Genomic DNA, 27641 nt, shown 5'->3' with positions numbered 1-27641 from the left:
CGACCCACAGCGCAGCGCGGAATACCAGATAATGGACCGCGTGGTAAAGCGTTCTGCCCGCCGCGATAAGCGCTGACGCCTGGATGACCTTATTCGGGATGCGGAATCTGCTGCCTGCAAGAATAATCCAAGTGCTTTCTTCCGCATCACCAGAGCAATTTGCGGTAGGAAACGTCCAGTGGTTACTGCATTACGCAATTCAGACGGAGTGACAGTCACTGAACCTGCAAAGGTCCAGGAGCTATGGCGCCAACATTTCAGTGATGTCTTGAATCGCCCATCTCCATTGCATCCCTTCGATATTCCGTCGGAGATCACCGCCCTTGGAATCACTACTGCATCGGGATTCTGCAAAAATCCTCCGACAACTGCTAAAGTTAAAGAGGCTGTCAAAAACTGAAGCGCAGGAAAGCTCCTGGATTTTGATGGCATCCATGCAGAATTTCTGCTCTGCGGACTGAGCGCTGTATTAATTGCCGTCCTTGTGTGACCTTCTGCACGAGGTGTGGGAAAAAAAGCAGTGCCCCAAAGCCTAGAGGGATGGAATCTTTGTTACTTTGCACAAAAAGGGTAACCCACAAGACTGTAATAATTACAGAGGAATCACTCTCCTCAGCGTTCCCGGGAAGGTGTTGGCGCAAATTCTCCTGTACAGAATTAGAAGTCCCATGCTGGACGTTTTGCGTGAGCAGCAGAGTGAATTTGTCCCAGGGAAGTCCTGCTCAGAGCATATTTCAACTCTCCGATGCCTCCTGCAACAGTACCAAGAGATAAATATACCTGTCGCCTGCTGCTTCGTGGAGTATGAAAAAGCATTTGACAGTCCTCATCGTGAATCTCTGTGGCAAATTCTGCTAGGCTATGGTGTCCCACGGAAACTGGTCACCGTGATAAGTTCTCTCTACATCAATACAGAGTGTCGCGTGAGAGCAGCCGGAACATCCTCTGACCTCTTTGAAATCACGTCAGGAGTCAAGCAAGGATGTGTACTTGCGCCCTTTCTTTTTATCATCATGATGGATTTCATAATGCGTAAAACGGTTTGCCCCGACAGTGGGATACGCCTACATCATGATAACACAACCGATCTATGCGAAGAAAGACTGTGCGACTTGGGGTATGCAGACGACGCAGTCGTGTTTGACTCGACGATCGAAAGGTTGGAGGTAACCGTAAACAGGCTCGCCGCGAACACGAAGCGTGTGGGTTTTCATCTGAATGCCGCTAAGACCAAATCCATGTGCAGTGCTGCATGCATCGACGCCGACACTACTCTGCGGGTTTCCGGTCTGCCCGTCGATCTGGTGTCCAGATTCAAATACTTGGGTGCCACGGTTGCCGATGATGGTGGTATTTCTAGTGAGCTTGGAATCCGCATGGGTGTGGCGGGCTCTGCGTTCAACCAACTTGGAGTCGCATGAAGGTCAAGGCTGTATTCTGTGAGGACCAAATGTCGTTTGTTTAACGCGTGCGTTAAACTTTCGTAGAATGTATCCTTATCTGCATCGCTAGCAGCCTCTGTGGGAGCATAGAACTGCAGAAAAGTGATGGAGCCCGACTTGGTCTTGAAAGCAGCACTTAGAAAGTAGACGTTCGGAGATAGGCTACCAGCTGGTGAGGCACTTGCAAGCTTCCTTGGACATCAGCAATCCGACTCCACTACGTCGCCATGATGCGTTTCCGGAGTACAATAGACGAAACCCATAAATAAACTTCTCGCTAATGCCAGTGAGTCGACACTCACTGATCCCGAGAACATCTAACTTGTATTGAGAAAGTATTTCTGTTAGATGTTCGGCCTTTCCAGGGACATTTAGAGTACGGATATTGTAGGTTCTAAAACAAAATCGTTTACCGAATTCAGGCAAGGTCGTCAAGATGGAAACGGGGGTCCGAGGCTTTCCTGTGCTTGGATTAATCTGTTGTTTTAGGGTGTGCAGGTGATCATCACACAGCACCCGAGTTCACTGGTGGGGCTGCCACCTTAGGGCCCGTGAACATGCTCTGGTTTTCTTAGAGGTTTTGTTTTCCGTAGCCAGAATGTACCAGTTTTTAGGCGCTGGTGATTCGCCTTGCACCTTCCTCTATCTACTACAGCATGCTGCATTGCCTACGGACCCCCACGGAGAGGTTAGAGGTAGGATTTGTTGGCAGAGCTATCATGGATAGTCAACATACTCAGCATTTCAAATGGAAGCACACCTGATCTGGCATCAAGGCATACCCCACTGAAGTCATACCAACCTTTGGCCCTATAAAAAATCTATCCATCAATAAATAGCGCAATTAAAATCTATTGAAAACACTATTTTATGGAAACCTAAAGAACCTACATACATTTATTATGTTGACCTTTATAAATATGTAAAGATCATAATATTTTAGAACTGTTAATTTTTACAAAAGAAATACTATTAAGTCCAGGTACAGGAAAATTTTTCTCATATTCAACGTTTGTTGGATGTAGTATCAATGTTGGATCAATAGTAAAGTTGTTATAGAATAATTGGAAAAATTTGCCACGAGTGTTTTCTTTTTCGAATAAATTTAATCCATCGCGACAATTCTATAAGTATATTTGAAGGATTTTGTTTTATTGTTATTTAACTTTTGTTGGTTTCAGTCAATATATTTGCGTTTTGGCAGCATTAATCTAATACATTAAATTTAATATGCAATATAGTAGCAAGTAATGAAAAATAATTTTAAATTCTTTTCAAAAAACACAAACGTGTATGCTTTATTAATACCGAAAATACCGGTATTTTGGATTTTTCAAACCGGTATTTCTGTATCGAAAAATAATTGAATACCAGTTTTTAAATACCGGAATTAATTGCAATCCCTAGTCATACTCAAAAAGCACCTAAAACCCGTTGGACCGACGAGCTATTATCACATTTGACGGAAATACATAGCGGTGAAGAGATATGAACAAAGATGAGGCAAATGAGCTAAGGGAGTTTTCATTTATCAATGGATTGGTCCCGGTCGACAATAATGATGATTGAACAAAATTGTGGAAAAACTATTTAAAACTCATAAGATAGAGATATTAGTTGTAATCCATGTAAAATAAGTGGCCAATTTCATAAACCTCAGCCCAAGCCTCGATGACTGGTAACTGGGAGAAGGAAATTAGATGAAAAATTGCTCAAATTCAACAAGATATGAAAAATCGCATAATTACAAAAACGAAAAAATTTTCGGTTGCATAGGGAGAAGAGATCAAAGAGGTATGTAGAAAAGAGTGATCTCTGATAGTGGTAGAGGAAGTTAGTCGATGAGTCTGCATTTCAAATAGAGCGACATCATAAAATCGCAACTGAAGCAACAACATCAGCGCAGAATCGCTTTAAATGTAAAGAGATTGATGCCAAAACCTTTAATTTTAGTGATCATCATCCTCAGTTATGAGGCGAACGATATGAAGGGTCTTATATATAAGTATAGTTGTATACATATTATGAAGATACACTTGCATATTTGAGATATATTTAAAAAATATTTCAAAACATTTTGTATTTAATTTAATTAATATATCAATGATATTTATTATGAAATTTTATAAAACGACTCGAATATGGCTGCCAAAATAATTAGCATACTTTTTTATTGATTTATACAGTTTATCTTTATTGCTAATGTAGAAGCGTGAGAATACTCAAAAGTCAGAATATATAAAAGATACAATCAATTTAACCATTGTGCTAACTGGCCATGACGAAAATTACCATCTACTTATTTTTCCGTTAGATGACATTCTATGATTCACATCAATTATAATATTATACAACTACACACTCAAGAACATTTTGTAGAACCAAAACGTAGAACTTAATTGAAAAAGTATTAATAATCACATTAAAAACAGCACAACACAACAAAGAAATAGAATTATTCATATACACAGTAGATTTTGTCTGTCAATATTTTGCTAACTCATTTATTGATATCATCAGGATGGCGATACACTTAATAATTATATCACGATGATATCTTGGACGGCGGTGTGTTATTCATGATATGGGATTTTATCATAGTTGATTCATTTATTTGGTCATAATAAATGCTGCGAGAAGTAGTCAATCTATTCAGGATATCAGTGTCTCTTTAATATCATTGGAAAAATAAAATGTTTAAGAACATATGGATTATATATAAGACATAAACTAACGTTTGTATTAATTTTTACTACATAAAATTTTTCAAAGCATGGGTAACTTTTCCGCTGTATAGCGAGAGATGGTCTGCTACGATAATGGAACCCATCCGGCATGGTTGAGTGTTGCACTCTTAGGCTGCATCCGAAATATATTTTCCAACCACATAAAGTGTCTTTACATGGTCTTATCCAACACCAATGATGAACGCGTCATCATTTTAAATAATATACCTAATTTTATTTGTATGATTTGTATGATGAAAATTATTATCACTAAAATTGCATAACATTACGACGTACATACATGATGCATTATTTGTAAAGTAAAATGAATAAAGTCTTCTAATGATATAAATATTATATTATTTACATGATGACAATGCTTAACCTCAATTTTGAATGAATTGTTTGACATTAGCTGTTTCAATGCTAATACATAAATTATAAGAAGAAGATAAACGTCCGTTTTATAATTTATAATTGTTTTTAACAGATACACAATGAAAACATATTTTTATTAAAAATGTTTTGTTATTATGAAAACATCTGTAAATTAAAACGTTACAGTTGACACATTTCTGTATTATTTGACATTTTAAAATCTCATAAATCTTGACGAAAAACAGACTCATGTGTAATATTGTTTTCTATCCTCTGTATTTGAAATATAGCATAAATAAATTTAATATCGATCATCATTTATTGCAGTATGTGTAGCATGTAATATTGTAATACGCAAGTTGAAATGGCTTAATTACTTTAATAAAAATATACTTTCATAAATCAAATTGGGTTTTTCAAACTGGAGGACAACAGCATAAGATATGCAGGCGTAGAGAGATAATATTATTCTGGAGACGAACAAGATATAAAATGGTTGCAGAACCAAAAATCATGTATGATTGCATGACAAACTGGACTCTGCTATAGTGATTTTGATAAAAAAAAAACCCATTTATAGAAGACTCCATCTTTGGTGTAACCATAATATATTAGATACATAACGTTTATTAATCTTTTTTAATAATACATCTTCATAATATTAATAACTTTTTAAAGATTTAAGAATTATTGATATATCTCATTAAATTCGTAGTATTGACGATTTTATACCTCTTGAATATAGTATTAATTGATTATTATTCAATGATCTATTATTAGTGAGTGATAAAGTTTTTACCAACTTTATTTTCTTAATTTATTACATAAGTGAGAATTGATTGTATTCATTGTCAGTGTGTATTTGCCTTTTGATGAGTGCACATAGTGCCTGAAGATGCCGAAAGGTGAATCCCAGATCGCAGAAAACGACTGATATGGAATCTATATAGGATATGGAACATCTTCATAATTTAGTTAAATATGTATTTCCTGATATATATAAAAATAATAAACTATAAATTCTTTCAATTTTAATTATATAATTATTTAAAAAATTTATTTATACATGTTACAATTCATGTTACAATACGGCTATTATTGGAAAAAATCGGCGTTAGAAATTATACTTCTTTGGCGTAACAAAACTTGTGATAAACTAGATTCTTTGACTAGCTCTTAATTATAATAATCTCTTAATAAAGCTCTTAATCGTAAAAAAATACTTAATAAAAGCTCTTAATAATAAAAAGGACCGCTTATTGGAACGCTGTTGGTTTATTTCTATACATTTTAACTTATATTACTAAATTATATAATGGTTTCTCGTTGTTTTTATTTTAAAAGTACTCTGACGTTTAATCGTTTGTTTAAGTAAGGAATTGCAAATGGCCGACAATAATAAATTAGCTGCCTTGGCAACGGAACAATTCTCAACTATAATATTATACTGTATAATCGTCAGGATTGCAGTATCATACTGTGGCGTAAAGGTATTGCGTTCGCCTGATAACCGAACAATCGGTGGTTCGAATCCAATCGAGTGCGTTTTTTCTTTCGTGTGAAAAAATAAATTATCTGTCATTACATGTCACACGCCAAAAATACACTCTGATCTGATTTCCCAAACGCGCCAAAAGAAGTATAACTTCAAAAATATATATTCTTCTTGTGTAACAAATAAAATAATTCAACAAAAGTTTCAAAATATCGACATTTTAAAATTATTCGATTGTCATCTATACAGGTTTTTAGTATTTTTCTTAATCTTAGAATACTATCAGTAGGCGGAATATATCTTTAATTTACGTAATAAGAAGAACGAATCATAAATCAAAGTAGTCAAATACAAATTCATTGGTTTTGAATTAAATAGTGAAAAGGCTATAATACCTATCGCTTTGCTAATAAGAAAAATAAATTGACAACCAATGTGACTGATCTTTTACAATATGTCAGCATAAAAAAACTTTTTCATTAGATCATTTTGATTGCAATATTCAACTGCATCGTTATAAAGTATGCGAAATTATTTACCAATAAATAAATGAAATATATCTACATTATAAAGAGTAGGTATATGATGATATTGTGAGTATGAATATGACCTAAAGACCTCCAATAAGTACTTGGAAATACGCAGACTTCGTCGACCTCAACGTTGCACAACTTTCGTCATGTAATACCTATGTGACCCGAAGTAAAAGAAGCGTCTCAATAACATATCAGAATGTAAAATCCAAATGAAAAAAAATACCATGAATGGTGGGGGTTAGACAAGCAAGCTAAATTATGCAGTCTATCATTTTTCAAAAATAGACGTGTCAAACTACTGCGTTGAAATTATAGTAGGTACTTAGCTTCAAAGAATATACAAGTGTATAGTATGTAGGTACAAGTATATTTAAAAAAAAAATCTGCCACTGCTGAGTCTGTATTACTGTAAAAAAAATATGAAATATTTACTAGAGTACAAAAACTATATTAAATGTAGATTGATTTCATATAGGTACTTATCAAATATATAGAGACCACTAAATGAATCGAAATTTCCTTTATTTTTAGTTAGAACTTTAGATTTTTTTTAAATGGTGTAGTTACAATATGTTGAAATAAATGTAATTGAAGTCTCTTGAATGCAACCTTATTGGATTATAGTTAACTTAATGTGGCCTTCCATAATATATAAAAAGGTTGGTTATATGCACTCGTATAATTGAATATATATAATATCTAAAAAATGCAGTGCCGAGACATTAATCCAGATTTTCTACATTTCATACAAAAACACACATTATCCGGTGACACTTTATAAACCGTGATTACTGCATTAAGTAGCCCTCAGTTAATTCAGGTTTTTATAAAGTTTTTAAAATATGAGAATATGGTGATTAGCTATCTATATCATTAATTTTTAGTTTCGATCTACTGTCATATCTACAGTTACTATCACATAGTATACTTAAACAAAAACTTATACGTCACACAGCGACTCGAAGATTATGTAAAAAACGTTTTCCAAAATGAGCACTAATAGAAATAAGTAACATCCATATGGTGATATACCCAATGGTGGATCTCCCAGGTCTCTAAATCTCTATAAATATTAGGCAAATAGAGGTCTAAGCCGAATGTGATATGAATTTATCTAGTGCGCATATATAACGCATACATAAATGAGGAATAAAATTATCTCTATTGTGTGGGTGGAAAAAAATATAAACTACTTACCATTTCGTTGAAATCTGTGCCCTGTATGCTTTTCCTGGATAACTTTCTGATATCTACCAATGTTATATAAACTCACTGGCATTGATATAGGCTCAACCGACACTTTCTATATTGACAACTATTTCTAGACTATAGACTCAATATAATTATGGAGAAAAAAAATATAACAAGTTATATAATATACGGTGTACACTAGAATCATCGATATTCTTCATTAAATTCTGGAAATGGAAAATGAAGTCAAGAGATAGAAAACGACTGGACGCTTTTGAGATGCGATGTTAGAATCAGATACTCCGAATTTCATGAAAAGCCCAGCGTACGAACACCTTCATGCCGAAGCAGTTGAGTATCTAGGATATGCTCTTGATATCTTTGATATTATTACAAGCAGAATCATCAGTTGTCGTGTATGGATCGGAGATCTGGTGTATGACCAAAAATGAATATGGGGAAATTTGAGCGACCATGCCGAGTGGTATCATTGAACCCATTAATGACACACAGATTAATACGTTGACACAATTACGAGCTGTAAGCTTTATTTGGAGGCCTACATATAATATTGGTTCGCCTTAGATGGCTGATCCATGTACGAGGGTAGTCCCAGAAGTACCCGACCTAACAAAGAAAACACAAAAAAATTGGGGGAAAATATTTTTATATCTCTACGTAGTCTCTTTTTAGGTCGATACACTTTTCCCAGCGATATTCAATAGCTTTGATACCCTGTTTATAGTGGGAATCGTCGAGCTCCTCAAAATAGCCATCAACCGCAGACTCCACCTCTTCATTGTTGGCAAATCTTTTACCACCGAGCCATTTTTTCAAGTTTGGAAACAGAAAATAGTCCGAGGGGACTAAATCTGGCGCATAGGGTGCGTGAGGAAGCAATTCGAACTTTAACTCATTGATTTTGGACATCGCGATAACGGATGTGTGAACTGATGAATTGTCCTGATGAAACGAAACTTTCTTTTTCGCCAAATGCGGTTGTTTTTTCTTGATTTCATCACTCAAACGCTGCAATAAATTTGTATAATACACGCCGTTGATTGATTTTCCTTTCTGAAGATAATCAATGAAAATTACCCATGCGCATCCCAAAAAACTGACGCCATGACCTTGCCTGCAGATGGAACTGTCTTCGCCTTCTTTGGAGCCGATTCTCCCCGTTCAGTCGATTGTTTTGACTGTTCTTTCATCTCAGGTGTGAAGTGATGGACCCATGTTTCATCTACGGTTATGAATAGATGCAAAAACTCTGCTTTATTGCTGTGAAACTTCGCCAAACACTCGATTGAAACATCCTCACGATGCTGTTTTTGTTCCATTGTGAGTAATCGCGACACCCACCTTGCGCACAGCTTTCTCATGTCCAAATTTTCAGTCAATATGTGATGTAGGTACAGCACTTTTTGAAATGCCTACCATATCTGCTAGCTTGCGCAATTTCAGTCAACATCCATCCAATACCATTTTGTGGATTTTCGTCAACATTTCTAGCGTGGTCACCTCATATGGTCGACCATTGCGATGCTCGTCTTAGCAGCTCGTCCGAGCTCGTTTAAACTCAGCCACCCAACATGTTACTGTTGTAAACAAAGAAGCAGACACCCCCAGAGTAGAATCTAGCGCCGCTTTGATATCGGTTGGACTGATGCCTTTCAAATGAAAGTGTTGTATCACATAACTATGACCAATTTTTTCCATGTTTACAAGTTCACTGAGAGCGTTCACTGTTGATGACTGACAAATAATTACTGAACAACGTAGCGTCGTCAAACTTCAAACTTAGACTTTATAAGGTTGTTACTTTCTATATTGGTCATTATTTTTAAACAACAACTGCTATCTATACGTCAGGTCGGGTGCTTCTGGGACTACCAGTATACAGGATAAATTAGTCATACATGATAATAAATAAGAAACTGATATTTGGGAAGCCGGAAGGCAAACGAAGACGAGGTCAACTTCGTACAAAATGGGAGGGATACTTTTAAGTTGGATTTAAAGATCTTCAGCTCATAAATTGGTGTATAGTAGCTTTTGGTTTATGTAGATAGAGGCATATGAGACAAAAGGCCAACACCCATATATATAACTGTAGTGCCAGGTAATAGAAGAAGAATCGCATATAATTTTGTAGTCACCAAAAAGTTGGAAGACAATATGTCATGAGACTGTCTATCAAATATCCCATCCCTCAGAGCTGTAGAGTAAAGAGGATCATCGAGATTAATATAGAAATTCCAGTCAGTGGGGTTCGTGATCGTCAACAGAGCGCTTATCAACTTACTGTGAACAACAAGGAAAGAGATATTCGATTTTGCAGAGGTATAAAATACTAAGCAATCGAAACAAGAAAAATATCTTGTAATATATTTAAACTAATCATAATAACAAAAATCATCAGTAGCCAGTTGAAATTGATAGGTAAGTAAGTACAAAATTGTTTTTCATAAATGGTTTTTTTTTATATAAGTAACAATATTATAGTATTTATTCAGCCTTCATGTAATTTGAAAAGCTACACCAGTCATAGTATTTCAAGGTTCTTTAAATCATTAGTCTTCAGTGAATATGAATGTATCATTTTAATCAAATCTCTTTATTTTATATGACCAGTTGTAATTGAACCCGTAATTAAATATCACACTATATGTCATTTAAGCCTCGACATTTGATTATTAATATGACAAATAATAATTTATGTTAATATCATGTAAAATATGCAGAGTGAAAATATTAATCATTTTCATGTTTATTTTATATCTTGTTAATTCCTAATCGGAACAAAATGTTTCGAATGAAATTCTGTTTGCGTTATTACATAATATATTATGATTTGATATATGAGTACAAAAAATAAGAAAATGTCAACAGAGATTTACACACACTGATTTTGAGTTGACATTCATAGAAGAAAAATCACCTTTTAAATTACTTTCATTCGGAAAATATGATTATTAAAGGGTATAAGGCCATAAAGGTAGTACATATACATTATCGACAAAGAATATTTGCTTAGTTCAAACAATTATTGGTTTAACAATTGGCCTTAAGGTTTGCAATCACGTAAACTTGGTGGATTACTTGATAAAAATTCTAGAATATTCGGATGTAAGGAAAATGTTTTGTATATTTTTTTTGAAACTGGCTTATTTTTGTTAATTAAAAAAAAATATTTAAATTTATTATTGTAATATATCTAAAGCAAAATTGATTTATTTGAGAGTTTTTACTAAACCTGTGAGATACGTTGGTACTTCTAAAATCGAAAATTGTTTTCATATAATAATTGAAATATGTTAAGTGGCCGCAACCTTTTTCGTTCAACCTTTTATCCTATAAAGTTAATGGAAGCCGTATAATGCCAGATGGAATTTATGTCTTCATTAAAACAATAAGAATCGCAACCTTCGACAATGAATTTCATCCACCTTCTAAAAATCATGTTGATCACGTTTTATGCAGCTATGGGCATACCTAATGGAGATCCATCAAAAATATTCATTAGTCCATTCTGAGAGATACGTTTTTCGCGGTGCGACGTCCATAACTTTACTCATAAAATAATAATTTGACGCCGTATTTTTCATTTTTCCCTGCTCCTAATATATAATGGAAAATTTAAGAAATCATCAATGTTTATAGTCACAATACAGAAACTGATTTTATATCCTGAATTATCTTAATTTTTATAGTGTAAATTTTATTAAGAAAAAATAAGTTATGTTAAATGTGTCACAATTTATTTGGTTACTAAAATACAATGCGTCTTGTCTATTTTGTTTTAGCTGCAACAATTGTTTGTATTTCAAAACAATAATAAATTGATAATATGATTCCCAAACACTTTCATAATAGTACGACTAAGAATAAATATGTCTCATACCTGCAATTCACACTACTATTGAGCCCGACGCAATAAGATTGAGGTGATGCCCTGCCTACTTAACTGACTTTTCTTTCTATAAAGAATTTTAATATTACGTTTACGAAAATATCTTATAATGATTTCACTTTCGATTAATGTTGGCGTCTTTTGTTAAATCAAAATCTATCTGTATTAACGTGACGTGACATTTATTGTACTAGCAGGAAAAGTTTATAAATGTTTGATGATTGCAACATGTTATGCGTTCTAATCTTATTATGTCATTTAATGTTGCTAACGTATGATTTTACACTCGACGATTCTTCAACATTTGCTGATTAATATTTCAATAGATGTTAGTAACCCAAAGTTAACACGAGCACAATATAAACATATGTTATGACCCATTTATTCGAACATGACAAAGAATAACCAGTAGCAATACATTAATATGTTATATGATTATGGCATCTAGTAACTCACAATTTCAGTACATGCACATACGATACAAAATTACAACAAATGTTTAGACAGACAAAAGAAACCTTTATGAAAATGGTGAAAAACATAAATTACAAAAAACTGTATTATTGAAACATAGCAAATCGACACTAATCGAAATTAACTTATCACAATTAGATACATTACTGTGTAGTGCAAATGTATTTTTTTAATTCGTTTTCTTTGTACTTTAAAATGTTCAACTAAAATATTTATATTAAAAATATTAAATATCCTTCAAATCTGACTTTGACTGCGATGGTCGCAGTGAATAAATATTTGAATTTCTATTACCAAATGTTTTGATATACATACCAATGAATCCAGAAATTCATTGTATCAATACAATATATTGATGTGATCCTTCTTTCATAATTCAATGTTGCCAAAATTTAATATAAGATTATTATATTTTTATAACATGGTACTTGATATGAAAAAAATACTTAGTACATAATAAATCATCTGCTTTCTTTAAAAAAGTTTAAATTTATTTTTTTGCTGCCCAAAATTGTTGGCAATGTATATTTATTTTGATCTCAGCAATTTTAATATTAAATTATTATGTAGCCGAAATTACTTGTAGAAATAAACGTATCTCAGTTACGGTGACGATATTTATTTTGATCAAAAGTATTGTCTGTTAGGTACTGAGGTAACAACAGGTTTTATAAAATTACTCTTATCTTGATGTATTATTGCTGCTATGGTTTATTTCCCACGTTACATTGAAATAGCATAATTATTATTTATTTTTTCAGATATTTAAGCGGTTACAATTTATCTGCTTGTTTAAGTTTAATAAAATGGTGTTACGTCGTAGTGATTATAAAGCACACGATCTAATTCGTAAAGATCACCTCTCTTGCACAAATGGTAGTTATCATTAGAAAATTATCATGTACATATGTGTGTGTGTGCAAAATTTTGCAATTTATACGTCAAGAACAAAACAGAAAAAAAGAAATCAAAACACCCGTATGAATATAACATTACTAATTGTCGATATTATTGACTCACTGCTACGCCCATTTTTTTGAGCATGCATTTTTTCTTAATCTTTCGGCAGACTTACTATATCGATTGAGATTAATTGGTACTTATACAATCATTTGTATTCAATCATTTCTGAATTTTATTTTTGGAATAAAAAATATTTATTAACAAAATATACGTACATACATAAATGTGTTATATTTACATCTTGAATTGGTTAAAAAATTAGGTGAAATTTGGCAATCGGCTTTTGTGGTTTATATCAAGGTGTCAATTACCTTAATTCCTAGTCATCGTTAGGATATCTCAAAATTTTAGTCATAACGTACTTGCAAAAAATGTGTGTTGATTATTTGGAAAAATGCGAAAAGTAAAAAATAGGAGTGGATTTGCTATAATAATATGTTAAACGCATCGACTCCGACGTCGGGGATCATGTCAATAAATTTTTGTCAGTTTTCTTTTTTATATATTTTCTCCCAGATGGCATTTGAATGTATGATTAATAAACATAATGATATTATGGTTATTGAAAATCTCCACGTGAATGCTAACACTTGGTAATACAGGAAAAACTAAATTCTGAAAAACTTATTTCACTACCTTAATATATTATATAGTGTTGCAAAAACAGTTAAGTCAAAAATCACTATTTTAAGAAATACTTCATACCGACAAAGACTCAATGTAACCACGTACAAACCATTGCGAACATAAATAATATATTATGCTTGCAACATATAACCACAAGGTATAAGGTCGTATGATTTAAGTAACTAATGTAAAGAAGCGGCGTTGAAACAGGTTTGGATATGCACTATGGATGCCTCTATTGCCCATTCTTCAAGTTATCTAGATCCTGGAATCCTGTAAAATTTCATTCACAATTTGTGTGAGTATATTCCTGAGTTACGAGATACTGACGTAACATTGGAAGATACAAGAAAACTGACGAGAGATAGAGATTCTTAGAGACGCCGCGTGGTCCATATGCTTTGGCTAAGGAGTGGATATGGAAAAAGAAGAGGAATAAAAAATAAAGTTACTTTGCAAACATAATTGCTTACAATCTGTAGTACTTATTGTAGATAAAGTAGTACCTACATACATATAATATTTATGACATGGATAATTTCTTCGAAAGTATAGACCAGCTAAAGGCAGTATTATTGCCCAACCGCTCATATTACTTTACTGTAATAGATTTTAAAGTAGATAATAATTGTTTATTTACAGTTAAATTGATAAAAATTGTAATTAATTAATAAAAACATTAATTTTTTCGACGTAAAGAGTAACCTTTTTTTCAAAACTTGACTACATCTTCAAGTGTTCTAAGCAAGTTACCTTCATATTAAACTTCCCATCCAATCTACTCCGTAACACATCTAGTTTATAATAGCATGAGTCGTCTGTAGTTTTTTTAGACTTGATAATGTCTCAGGAGCAGTCACCCAAGACTAAGATCGCCACGCACTGAAGAGTGTTTCACTGAGCTTACTTAATTAAATTCATTTAAGTGTACATGGGAAAAATGACAATGGTAGAATAATTATACTATGTAAATTACACCCACCGTATACTGTAACTTTCCTGTTATCAAAAAAGTTCACAGTCATTTGAAATAAACAGGGGGTTAGCCTCGATCAACGCCAACGCCACTAAATTCAATAAATGGTATAGTTATCACCACCATAGGCTTACAGAGAGTAGCTTCGATAATATTATATGTGGTTTGAATTACTCCACACTTGAAAAGAGGGGATGATGGTATTTTTAACAAAATTTACTTGCGGTTCTCAAACTGTCACTCAAAGTACAAAATAAATACCGCCAAAAATATAAATAAATATTTTTTAATCTTGCCATTTCGGTACCTAGTAATTTTAATTATTATTCGACATTCTTTGTTAATAAAACTTGTTCAGTGGCATTTTCAGTTGACTGGTTTTAAGTCTCTCATGATAAAAAATAAAATATAAACCATAAATTCCAATTATCAACGTACCAAGTTAAATATCATTGTATTTCTTTCATAGAATCATATTCTGTAACTAAATATAATAATTATTGAAAATAACAGTGTATAACACACTTTTCGCGTATAATTAGATATCTGTTTGAGTGGTTATGTTTGAGGCCTCTTTGGTGTGAGATGCAAAGATTTTTTGATGCGTTAGGGAATAACAACTGAAAATACTCTTGATAAAAGCTGCAATCGATGAGATCAATAATTAATTAAGAAACAATGAATTGACATGTACTGAGTTCAACGTTGGAGCGTAGAAAATATGTAATTGATAAATAATATAGTCAAAATTTTTATGATACTTAAATTTGGATATTCATATGTGAACAATATTAAGTACCTAATAAATAAATGATAATTACGTAATTATATATTATTACAACAAAACTAAAACATGTTCATTGTTCACAAGAGTTTTTTTAAGGAGAATTATTCGTTTTTTAGACAAGCATTCAGTTTTGAGATACATAATCGTGTGGACAAATTAAAACCATTGAATAGATGCTCAGATAATTGTCTGGGAATTTAATTATTTTGACGTTAAATATAATAAGTATTATCATTGTATTATTATCCTAGTATATACATATATAATTCAGGGATAAAAGTTTACGAACCATAGCAGGGTCACAATGGGCGAGGTGACTACACCGTGTTACTAGAGAAAGGGAATATCATAATTGCGAAACTCTTATTTTTTTATTTCATCGTTCTTCTGTCCATACCCGGACAGAATTTAATATATTGTGCGTTTGTTTATGTCGGTGTATTTGTGTTATGTTTATGTACAGTTTTGTGTCGATGTGTGTACTGAGTAACCTTTAACAGTGATGTACGGTGGCTGGGTAAGCGACGTACCTCGGATGGTATACATCTCTTGGTCCAGACGCGAAAAGTACACGCCGGCATGTACTAAATATGTGAGTAAGAAGTACATCCGTGCCCGGAGACTGCCCACCACGTTCACAAATTTTGTATAAATACTGAGGATGACACCAGAGGAGGTATCATAACTTAAACATTGTGCTTTTAGTGCATACGTCCTCTACAGCAAAGTGATTAATAACTATCAAAATGAAATTCATTGTAAGTTAAGCAGTCTTACCATGATAGAATCGTTACGATAAACTTACCTGTTAGGGGTGGTTAAAAATTACGGTTTAAAATAAGTGATCAAGGGTGGTTTTTCAAAACAATAAATATTATTATCTATTGGATATTTAAAAAAAAAATAATAGGTCATAATAAATAAACACGTGTTCATGGATATTCAGTGAATAATTTGATCATTAATAAAATTAAATGGATTATTTTTTTATAGAATTTACATAAACCCATTAATAAAATAAATTAAAAAAATATATTTCGAGAACAAAATGAACAACATGTTCATAAAAATAAATCATTCTGCTATTATTCAGTTTATTTATAAAAAAAATGTTTGTGAAATATTTTTTTTGCTTATATTTAAATTATTTTATCACCTACCTACAACATTGATTATTATTTTTAAATAATATAGTCACTAGAACACTAAGTATATAACATGTTATATGTTGGAAAACTCATTCTTCGTATTATTTACCTTTATCAACCCCTAAGTGGGTCAATCTCTTTACAATAAGAGTGTTGGGAAGTTATTAATTATTATAGTATATTACTATTTATATAAATTTTAAAATAATAGATTAACATATTATTATAGATTTTAGTTTTTAGTTTTATAGTATTAATAGTGATTTCATCAGATCAAAAGAAAATGTGTTTAACAAACTCACTTTTTTTAATTTTAGAAAACCAATTATAAAAAAAAACATACAGGATTCCAAAGAGAAAAGAATCACTGTGAATTCTTTTCCAATTATTAATGTTTAGTCTATGATTATCACCGTATATTTAACATGTGGTAGTTCTAGATCAATTATTATTGTCTATGTTAAAGGTATTGTGCTTCGCGTTGTTCGCCGTGGCGTTGGCTGCTCCCCAAGGACCATCAACGGAACCTATCCCCATTTTGAAACAGGAACAAGAGATCAATCCCGATGGATCTTATAAATATAGGTGACTATTATAACAAAACTAACGATATCATAACACCATGTCACAAAAAAAAATTTAGATTTTTTTAAGAATATGTTTTGTATTTTTTTTAAATATTAAAATGTGTAAACCATGTGGTTACATTATTTTAATTCATGATACTTTGATACAATTTATCGATTGATATTCACCAAACATAATATTATTAAGTTGATACTTTTCAATAAACCTAATAATTGATATTGGGTTAGAAATAATTGATATACTTAGTAGAAGTTGAAAATATTCAATTTATAGACTTCAAATAACTTAGATAAAATACACATTTTTATAATAATTGCAATACTCTGTTGAATGCAAATATACGTTTTTAAATATATATTAAAAATATATTCATAATTTTTACATATTTTTCTCTATTATTATCATATATTGGAATACAACTGTAATTAAGTAAAAAAAACATTCTAATTAATACTCACAACCAATATTGTGATACTATTTTTCTACACAGCAAATTATAACAATGTAGGTGACAAAATAACCTTAGTTCACATTTAACAATCGTTTTAATAATACAGTTTGATAATATTAGGTCACAAAGTACGAGAAGATAGTGATATCGCATAAGGGTGGATAGGCCATGCGTTGCTTAGTGTGAGCATGCAAATAATAAAATATCGACAGTAGATTTCATGAAGATAAAATGATTTTCACCTGCGACACTGACAAAGTAGACTAACTGAATATGGGAATGTTGGGATTTAAAAGATTTTCATTTTCATTCATAGTAAAATATTAACTTTATACACAATTTACATAAAAAATAGTAGGGACGTAACTTTTTTTAGCATATCTACTTTATTAACGATATGTTTCTGTGTTCAGACACTAAACAAATTTAAAATGAAATTTAAAAAGAGTCATGTTACGTATTGAATTAATACAAGTATGACTATTAGAATTATTTCTTACACAAACACGTACTGTGGGAAAATTTTTCAATGATTTTAACACATTTTTATAGCGACACGTTTATGTTATAATAGCTCTGAGAATCATAATTATGATGTAATTTGAGATGACCAGAGATGATTCCCATAAATTGATTAATACACCAAGGCCAATATATGGTTACAAAATATTTCCTTTCTTATATTTTGATTAAATTTGTTCAAAATTCCTTTGGTCAAAAAGTTCAATGTCGTTTTGTGTCACTTAAGTACACAACAAAGACGAGATTTTCTTCGAAAATGGTGTGATCACGTCATCTAATGTGTAATAAAAAATAATATAAAAAGCAATAAAATTTTTGATAATAAATCAAAATACGTACCGACCTAAACTAATTTGAATAAATATTTTTGGACCGCTTTTATTACCCCATTTTTCACAATAAAGTTACATACAGAATTTATTAATTTTGAAGCAAATACCTATTTAGATACCGCTACTTTGATCTTAATCGTCATTTTCTTTTAATCACTAATAAATGTATTTCTGAGACAAAACTACATATTTCGGAATAAAACTAATTTGTATTAGTAAATACTAAATTCTTAATTAAATAACGATAAGGAACGGGTTGTGTTATCTTGATTTTACTATTATTATGTGAAAGTCATTCATTATGTTTCTACAAATATACATTTTAAATAAAATACAAACTTATATTTTCATCTACTCAATTCAAAACTTTCCTAGATGCTGATTTTTCCAACATTTCTGTATAAACCTAAATGCATCGGATTATATTGAATTTAAGAAACAATTATTTTCATGCCACTTCTTAAGTATCCTAAGTGACAGTATTTGCCAATGCATTGAATTTTTCCTAATTTTGAAATTGGAAAAAAATCCCCAAAATTAATTGTAATTTGATACACAAAAAATGTTTTTTTAATATTTCAATTATACAGAACTAAAATCGAATTAATTATAGGTTCGTAATATCTAAATTTCGCTTTCCCGCACATTTTATGGTTTGGCGTTTAGGATAGTTTAGAATTGAAAAAACGATTTGTTTACCGCTACTCAGGTAACTTAAAAATCAATCAATAATACCTCTGATTTTAAATAACACTGAATCATTAACTTGTAGTAATATCTAAAATATTTCTTACAAGATCATGTTATGTCTTCATTTATTCCTTACAATTATGAACACATATTGAAATAATTACAAGATAAAAAGAACTTTTTATATAGAACGTTTTTAAATTTTCTGTTAAATCATATAAACTTGACTTGACTAGCTTAAACGATCAAAAAAAATTGTACTTGATAGAGATAATACTAAAATGTCATTTTGACATTTCGTATTGATTTCCATCGTAATGCACGTGTATATTAATAATTTAGTTGCTAGGACCCCAGACCAACCAATAATAGTGGATTGGATTACGGATTTCTTCCGAAATAACTTATCATACAAAACAGAATTAACTGAAAATTAATTCAATTCTACTTAAAGATGGCTAAAGTATTAAAAAAATGCATTGACACCGTGTTCTGATATATGTTAAAAGTTTCAAATGTCTAGATAGTCGGGAAGTTAGCTAAAAATCGATTGCAAGATTTGTACTGGACAAATAAGAATACGAGCTAATAATAACGTTGCAAAAAGAACATGTAATTATTGGAAAATATTATTATTAGATTATTCAAATATAATTTTAATACAGTGTCTTAACGAAAACTTTAATTTTATTTATTTAAACAATGCAATTGTATAATTGCATGTAATTTATAATCATTTTACTATGTTACTGTGTTCATGGATATTAAATAGTTTCCTATGATGTGTACAAAATAATATATTTGCATGCATATCATAAAAGTTTAACTGCTAATAACTATTAAAAGCTCATTCAAATTCATGCAAATGAAAGTGTTTCAATAGTTAGATGAACTTTTGTTATTTGCCAACCAATACGAAGTAAAATCCGCCATAGCATATCTGCCGAAGCAATAATTATTATGCAAATTAAGGATCCGTAGAATATTTATTTTAGGATTAGTAACACTTGAAACCTTTTACCTTTGACTGATATGAATGAACTTTGGTAGAACTTGGAAACAAGAATATCTCGGATCGTGCATCACTAATCATATTTGTAATTAACCTATTTTGATTGTAAAATAATATTAATAATAATTGAAAGTCAAATAAGATTAATATTCTTAATATGAATAAACTTTGAAGGCTTGTTACACGACACATAATAGGTAACTGGCATATTTTTATTATTTAAAGTACGTCATCGTTCGATTTAACTGTGTTTTAAACAGTACTATACTTCATGGGTGGTAAACCTTTTTTATAGCTAGGATTACAAAAAAACAAAACGGCATTTATAATACTGGGTGGCCAGCCAAGGATTTTTTCAAATTAGGAACAGAGTTTTCAACGTCGAAGAAAGTAGTATAGTTTTAGTGACAGCATTTTTTTTAATTCACCTACCCATTTTTTCTCACGATTTTTTCTTAAAATATGTCCGTCAAAAATACAACTCGATAGTATTATTTTTTAAATTTATTTTTCCAAAATAAAACTTATACGTATGAATTAATATTTTCTTTAGTTTTCCTTCAAAAATACTGACAACATTCCAAAAATATCAACCTTTTCAAAATAAATATGCGTCAAGAATCCAAATTGAGTTACTTTTGCGATGTTCTACGTATCGTCGGTGCCTTTTAAAATTCCAGTACGTTTGTGTCATCCCGGTTGAGGCTCTATGAAGGCCGACTATAAATAGGTCGAGGCCATTGAAATTCAAGTAACGATAGTAACGCTAGTTATTGATTATTTTCAAATGCAATGCAGTTAGCTTTTTGCAGTAAATGAAGATTTTCGATGTATATTTCCTTCATATCAATTACCATACCTATATCGATGTATTTCAATATGAAACAATCACCAATTTATACAAACAGTTTACCATACTATACTCGAAATATGATCAATAACCAGCACTACGATCAAAATGTATAGTTCCGTGCCACAGCCTGACTATAGTGAGTGTTGGGTTTTAGGGTCAATTGTAAAAATGTATAAATATAACCATGTATACTCCTAACCGCAGCATTGTGTCCTTACCCTACGAAAAAGTCTTTGGGTACTTATTCTAGATTAAAAACATTTAATTTTAGCATTACGACCTGAGATTAAAATCCACAATTCACGGCTACGCCACTACTCCACCAACCGTTATTAATTTTAACACTATATATTATACATTATCCATATTTATATAAATATTTAGAAATCTATCAATTAATTACTTAAAGCATTTTTAATAAACAATCCGAAACATTTTTTATGGCCACATTCAGTACGAGTATTAAAAACTAATATATAAAATGTATGAGTATCTATAATTGTTGTTTACATGTGTGGATAAATTTCAAATTATTTTTTAATGAAAATGAAACCGATCGTAGAATTATGATAGAATTTTTTTTTAGTATCCCTTATTCAACAATATATATATAATATTATATTATACAGCTAAAGCCGACCTCAAAGTATAAAATTTATTTTTAGTAGGTAAATATATGTAGTGACTATCATTTTTTTTGCACGGCGAATTTCACTTTTGATGTAAAACGCACACCGCCGCGCGCTATAAAAAAATTAAACAAAATAGTCGTGAGGTTTGATATCGATCTTTTTACATAAGTACCTTCTTTTTGTTTCCGTATATGTTGAACTTTGCCTATGGAATGCTTACAGCATCAAACATAATATACCTAACACTTACTCTATATAGTATATGAATACACATAGTTAATTATAATAATTAATACATATATACTTACTGGAAAAAAAATGAAAATGTTTTCAACTAAAATGATTTTAATAATTTGACATATATTATCATAAATCATAATATAAATTATAATACTATTATCATCAAATTTAAAATTGTACATAGCGTGGGTATGTATTTTATCATTTTTTAAAGTGCATATTTTAGTCATACAAACTTATAAAACTGCCTTTTTTGGTTTTATAAATACATATTGCATACAATAATTAACCTCGCATAATTTATATTAGGTATAACAGAAAACTGTTAAATATCATGTTAATATGATTTGTGATGAAGTGTTACACATAACCCAAAATTGTAGTGATATTATGACGGGTCTAGTTTCAAATCCAGTAAACTGGAAAATATTCTTATTTTTTTTCAAAGTTTAAAATATATGGAAGTACTACAGATGTCCATAATATTTTTCGTCTGGAGCATTGAAATATTTTTTTCTCTCTTTTAATGTTTGGTTAAATTAAAATTTATTTCGTTAAAAAAATCTTTGTGTAATGAATTTATTTTGCACAATAAGAATACTTGAAATTTATTTGACCTCTCACAAATGAGTGCAATTAAATTTCTCATGGATATTATTCGCAATATCGTCACTATTTTGCAATAAATTTTAATGAATAGGATTAAATAATGAGACTTACCTGAACAATGTTATATACGTAGAGTAAATTATTCCAGTATGCCAATTCCAATTGATGGATATTACGAAAATGACATAACATGTAATAATAATGAATAGATTATTATCTTAAAACAAAACCTGAGAAAGTTCGTATTGTTCTCAGTGTGATCATATTAAAATGTACGTACTCAGCCGTCTTTTGAATCTCCATATCATTGGTGTCAATATTCAAATTTCAACAGCTTCCTAGTCCATCACTCACGCTTTGTTACAGACTGTATCTATTGCTAGTGTTTGTAATCCATCATTCTAAATATATTGTTAATTCAATTTATGTTGATTATAATTTCTAAATCATTTTATTGCATAAGGCCGTTATCGTACACATATACATTTAATGCATCAAAATATTTGTACATCAAAGTAGAATGAGAATATTAATTGCAAAACCAACACTTTTTTTAATTTTTTATGTGTTATTTACTTTGAATAAAATCTACCTCCTTAAAACAGGCTTTTGTAAATATCTCGGAATAAAAGTTTATGGAACCAACTAAGTTTCATGCTATAGTTATGTACCTTTAAGCTGTACATTTTTTATATGTAACAATTATTTATTAATAACAAATACATATATGTTGAAGAAAAATATTCCTCAGTGATTGGTTTATCAACATATTATATTTTATTCTCTTTCAATTAACTTATTATGTATAATGTTTTGTGTATCATATATAATATCACAAAATAAATACTGGTGATCCAAAGTAATAAAAACTTTGTTTTAGCTATCTGATAATAACAGATGTAAAAAAGTATAATAACGCTCTCTTATTTTAGTCTGATATGGCTAATACAGAGTTCAATTATTTATATTAAAATATTTTTTATAGGGCATATATATTTATTATAAGCATTAGATGAATTCATTGAATATGTAGATACTCCCGATATAAATACTATAAAAAAAACAATATAATCATTCGACTGAGCCGTAGGATTCAATCCCATGACCCATGGTTCAAAAGACAAACGTTTTATTAAAATATGCAAAACTACATCGATTACGAAAATAATTTTTCTTTCAATGTCACTTAAAGAATATTTTATTTTATAAATAGCGATATAAGTTATTCTGTCTGTTCGCCGTCTAGACTCTTAAATTAAGAATGTGTCATACACACTTAGGATTTTGTTTACACTTTCACTTTTGTCTGCGGTAAACATAATAATAAACGATATCATTTTTATTACAGCTATGAAACCGGAAACGGAATTGCCGCCGAAGAGCAAGGATTCTTAAAAAATGCTGGAAATCCAGAAACTGAAGCTCAGGTCGCACAAGGGCAATACCAATACACCGATCCTGAAGGAAATGTAATTTTTTTTTTTTTTAAATAAATTTCGCACAAAAATGCAAAGTAGGTATATGATTATCTTAGTTGTTTTCATATTCATATTTCAAATTGCAGAAATATTTTTCAGATAGATAATATTCGAATAAAAAAAATATTTTGTATAAAAATCATTATGCTTACACAACAAATTATAATATTATTTAATGAGATTGTCAAAATACGTTCCGTACGGATAACAGTCTACTTAATATTTTATGAACATCACAAAAAGACATTGATAAGCAAAATTATTACACTCCTAACTTTTTTTCTTTTGTAACACTACAACAGGCCACGAGACCCCATTATAGTTATAAAACAGTATTATTATTATACAACAGTGTTGTTATAAAGTTACAATTATATTTATGTGAGCACTACAGTATTTCAAACATATTAAAGATTAAACAACAATATATTTTATATCAATAAACTATCGGAGTAATAATGACTACAAAATAATATTTGACAAGCTTTAGATACTGGTAGATAGGTAAATGTAACTCATACTAAAATTCTTAAACATTTTTTTTAAATAATTTTATTCAATCAAACTCCATACGACATAATAAATGACTGGCAAGATATTTTATGGCGGATTTGACATTTTGTTTGCATTTTAAGTAGATTGCATTCATAAAATGACCAAAAATATTTACATAAAAATATATCAAGTAGGAATAGTTTGGAAATGAAATGCCATTCATCTCAGTAACGCAATTAATGTAGCTACTTTATTGAATTTCACAAGATAAACCTCTTTTAACCTTATTTACTTTCATTGTGATTTTTTGTCAATATGTTAGACCTTGTATTTATAGTATATTTTCAATTTAATCATATTAGTAAAACGAAGGTCCAAGGCGTATTATAAATTTACATTGCAAACTATTCATCTGACATTGTAAACGAATTGAATGAAAGAATTCCACGTATATTGATGTCTTAATCAAATACCTGAGAGATTATTTCTGAACTTAGAAAGGTCAGAACCTAACGCAATCATGGTGTTGCAAAACTTTTCACTGGATATGAAGAATCTAAATCCAATTATTAAATAAAAACAATGACCAAGTTACAAATGAAATTCGTATGCCCAATTATCTATTCGGTCTTTTCGACACTTCATAATATTTCAACATAAGTGGTGTTCTTATGATAATAACAATGAGATGGCAACATTATTAGTTTTTGGTGGCAAAAAAATACACATATGACCTTTATATGGCGGAAACCTTATACACTAAACGTATTATAAAAATGTTGCAACACTTACATTATTTTGGGTCAAATTCTGCAATAATACTAGTAATATAATGCTATTTTAGTATTTTGTATTTATATGTATTGAAAGTAATAAACACACATATATGAAGGCTTGTGGAGGGTCATAAAAGAATTGGCATATAAACTACACGTTTTGTAAATGATACTTTTTACCGTTATAAGTATTTTTTTTTTATATAAAATTATAATACCATTTTTATAAATTGGTAGTTAATTAATTTGAATAATTACACTAAAATCTTTATGTATACGGTATATATGATTGATAAATAATTTAAAAGTTTAATAATCAAATAACTTTTGGTTATATTTTATTGTATACCAATAGGCCTTATGTACCATATTTTTTGTCAATTTACTCGCAAGAAGAGTCAGATGGCACACATTACAATGTATAGTAACTTCAAATCTGCGTAATCATAATATATAGTTTCAGAACACAAAAAACCTTCATTTTTGTGTGACCCAAAAACCATTCCTAACAATATAACGTAAAGATATATTATATAAGTAATGAAGAGAATTCGTAATTTTTCAAATAATGTGTTTACTGAACGTTTTAATTTGCGAATTTGATAATAAACATATAATAATTCTACTATTTTTATTAATTATTTTATCTATTAACTATTATTAAGTAATAACTTATTATTATTTAATAACCACATATTAATCGATAGAATAGTAAAATTTTTATATGTGTGTAATCAAATTCAAAAATTAAAATTGTGCAGTAAACACATTATTTAAAAAATTACGAATATCAAAAAAAAATTTTTTTAAATCTAGTAATTTTACTGAGTTTTGTCAATAAATAAACAAATATGTTATTTATATAAACGAATTAATAATAATCCATAATGTATTTTTAAACCATTTTTAAAATAATTGAATTACCTCCGTTAAATCTTATCTTGTTATATTATCATTTACAGGTCATCCGTGTGACATATATTGCTGACGAAAATGGATTCCAGCCACAAGGAGACCATCTTCCCACACCACCCCCAATCCCAGAAGCCATCCAGAGAGCTCTGGCTTACCTGGCGACAGCTCCCCCGTCCCCAGACAATCAGCAATAAATAATATCCAAGCATTCATTATTAACAACTTTGCAATGAACGTTATGCCAATTATTTGATTGAAATCTTGAATGATAGTATACGTCAAGTATTTAATTTATTTTGTGAAATATAATTTATTTTTTTATAAAAAAAAACCATTTTATGATATTCAGTTTTCATATTAACTATGTTATTTTTTTGTATTTTTCGCGAAAATGATTTTGATATTTGTGTGAATAATTTAATTGGTATTTTGATTTGAATGAAAACACTGACCGCCTGATTGATACTCTTTGTTTTGATAACCGAGCAATAGATATTGGAGGAGACTTACATTATTTAATATGTATGGCCGAGTATTAAATTTTTATGTTTATTGTATTAGAATACACTATTACCAGTAATGTATTAGAGTCAAATTTTGATTCCTTTTATATAACATTATTGTTAATACTCGTAGTATGAATAATAATCGGAAACATTTAACTATTACGCTCGGGAAACAGAATTAAATTACTCTGCTTAAGTTTCGCCCAATATTTTTTGATGATTTATCTCATGTAGATACTATTACGTGTAATAATTTTATTAAGTTTTATTGTACATGTCCTGTATTATTATTATTTATATTCTTCCTTGACTGCTGAAGCCTTTTTATAAAAGTGCTTTCTAAGCATAGTGTAACTATGTATGTATATTTATGTATATTTTTTATTCTTCCAGCTATCTTGTTATTTTATGTTTGTGATCCTTCTTCTTTTATAAGAACTATTATCATAAAAGATTTTGAATGAACAAGAAAATTTGTGAAAAATTTTGCATGATATGCTGTAAATTATGAAAATAAAGAAATTAATTTTACCATATTTTTTAATTATATTCTACATCTCCTAATATATAATAGCAATTCCTCTTTAAAAACTATTGTATTTATGAAATGAAATCGTAGTTGCTTTGATTTAAATCGATGTGGGTTAACGGTATTGGGCATGTACCTATCTATAAGTTTATGGTAAATAAATGATTACATAAATGAAGTCTTCCAACAAATTCTTATATTTAGGAAAATGCAATATTTTTTCTCGCGATCGGTCATTAGGTCAGTAGCATTAAGCCAACTCTATCGCGCGGACATATTTCATCACAAAAGTGGGTACCTACATAGCATATCGCAAATAATAAGAGGCGAGCGTCGGAGGTTTTGCTATATAAATGC

At 30.3% G+C, this 27641-nt stretch overlaps 1 protein-coding gene across 1 annotated transcript; it reads left to right on the top strand.

The window, feature by feature from the left end:
• The first annotated feature begins 16186 nt into the window (after window positions 1–16186).
• On the top strand, window positions 16187–27288 carry LOC147068153 (endocuticle structural glycoprotein ABD-4-like). Its single transcript, XM_085952106.1, has 4 exons — window positions 16187–16266; window positions 17123–17241; window positions 23934–24054; window positions 26297–27288. Exons 1-4 carry the CDS (start codon window positions 16255–16257, stop codon window positions 26441–26443), a joined length of 399 nt encoding a protein of 132 aa, XP_085808232.1. The 5' UTR covers window positions 16187–16254; the 3' UTR covers window positions 26444–27288.
• The last annotated feature ends 353 nt before the right edge of the window (window positions 27289–27641 follow it).

This window comes from Rhyacophila brunnea, unplaced genomic scaffold (assembly GCF_057557595.1).
Source record: "Rhyacophila brunnea isolate RB1 unplaced genomic scaffold, BYU_Rbru_1.0 scaffold_3, whole genome shotgun sequence".
Taxonomy (NCBI): Eukaryota; Metazoa; Arthropoda; class Insecta; order Trichoptera; family Rhyacophilidae; genus Rhyacophila; species Rhyacophila brunnea.
This window is presented reverse-complemented; position numbering and strand designations above follow the sequence as displayed.

Excerpts from the sequence above, each read along its gene's own strand:
- LOC147068153 (XM_085952106.1), top strand. Across the intron at positions 17,242-23,933 it reads GATGGATCTTATAAATATAG|CTATGAAACCGGAAACGGAA; the intron begins GTGACTATTATA and ends TTTTTATTACAG. Across the intron at positions 24,055-26,296 it reads ACACCGATCCTGAAGGAAAT|GTCATCCGTGTGACATATAT; the intron begins GTAATTTTTTTT and ends TATCATTTACAG.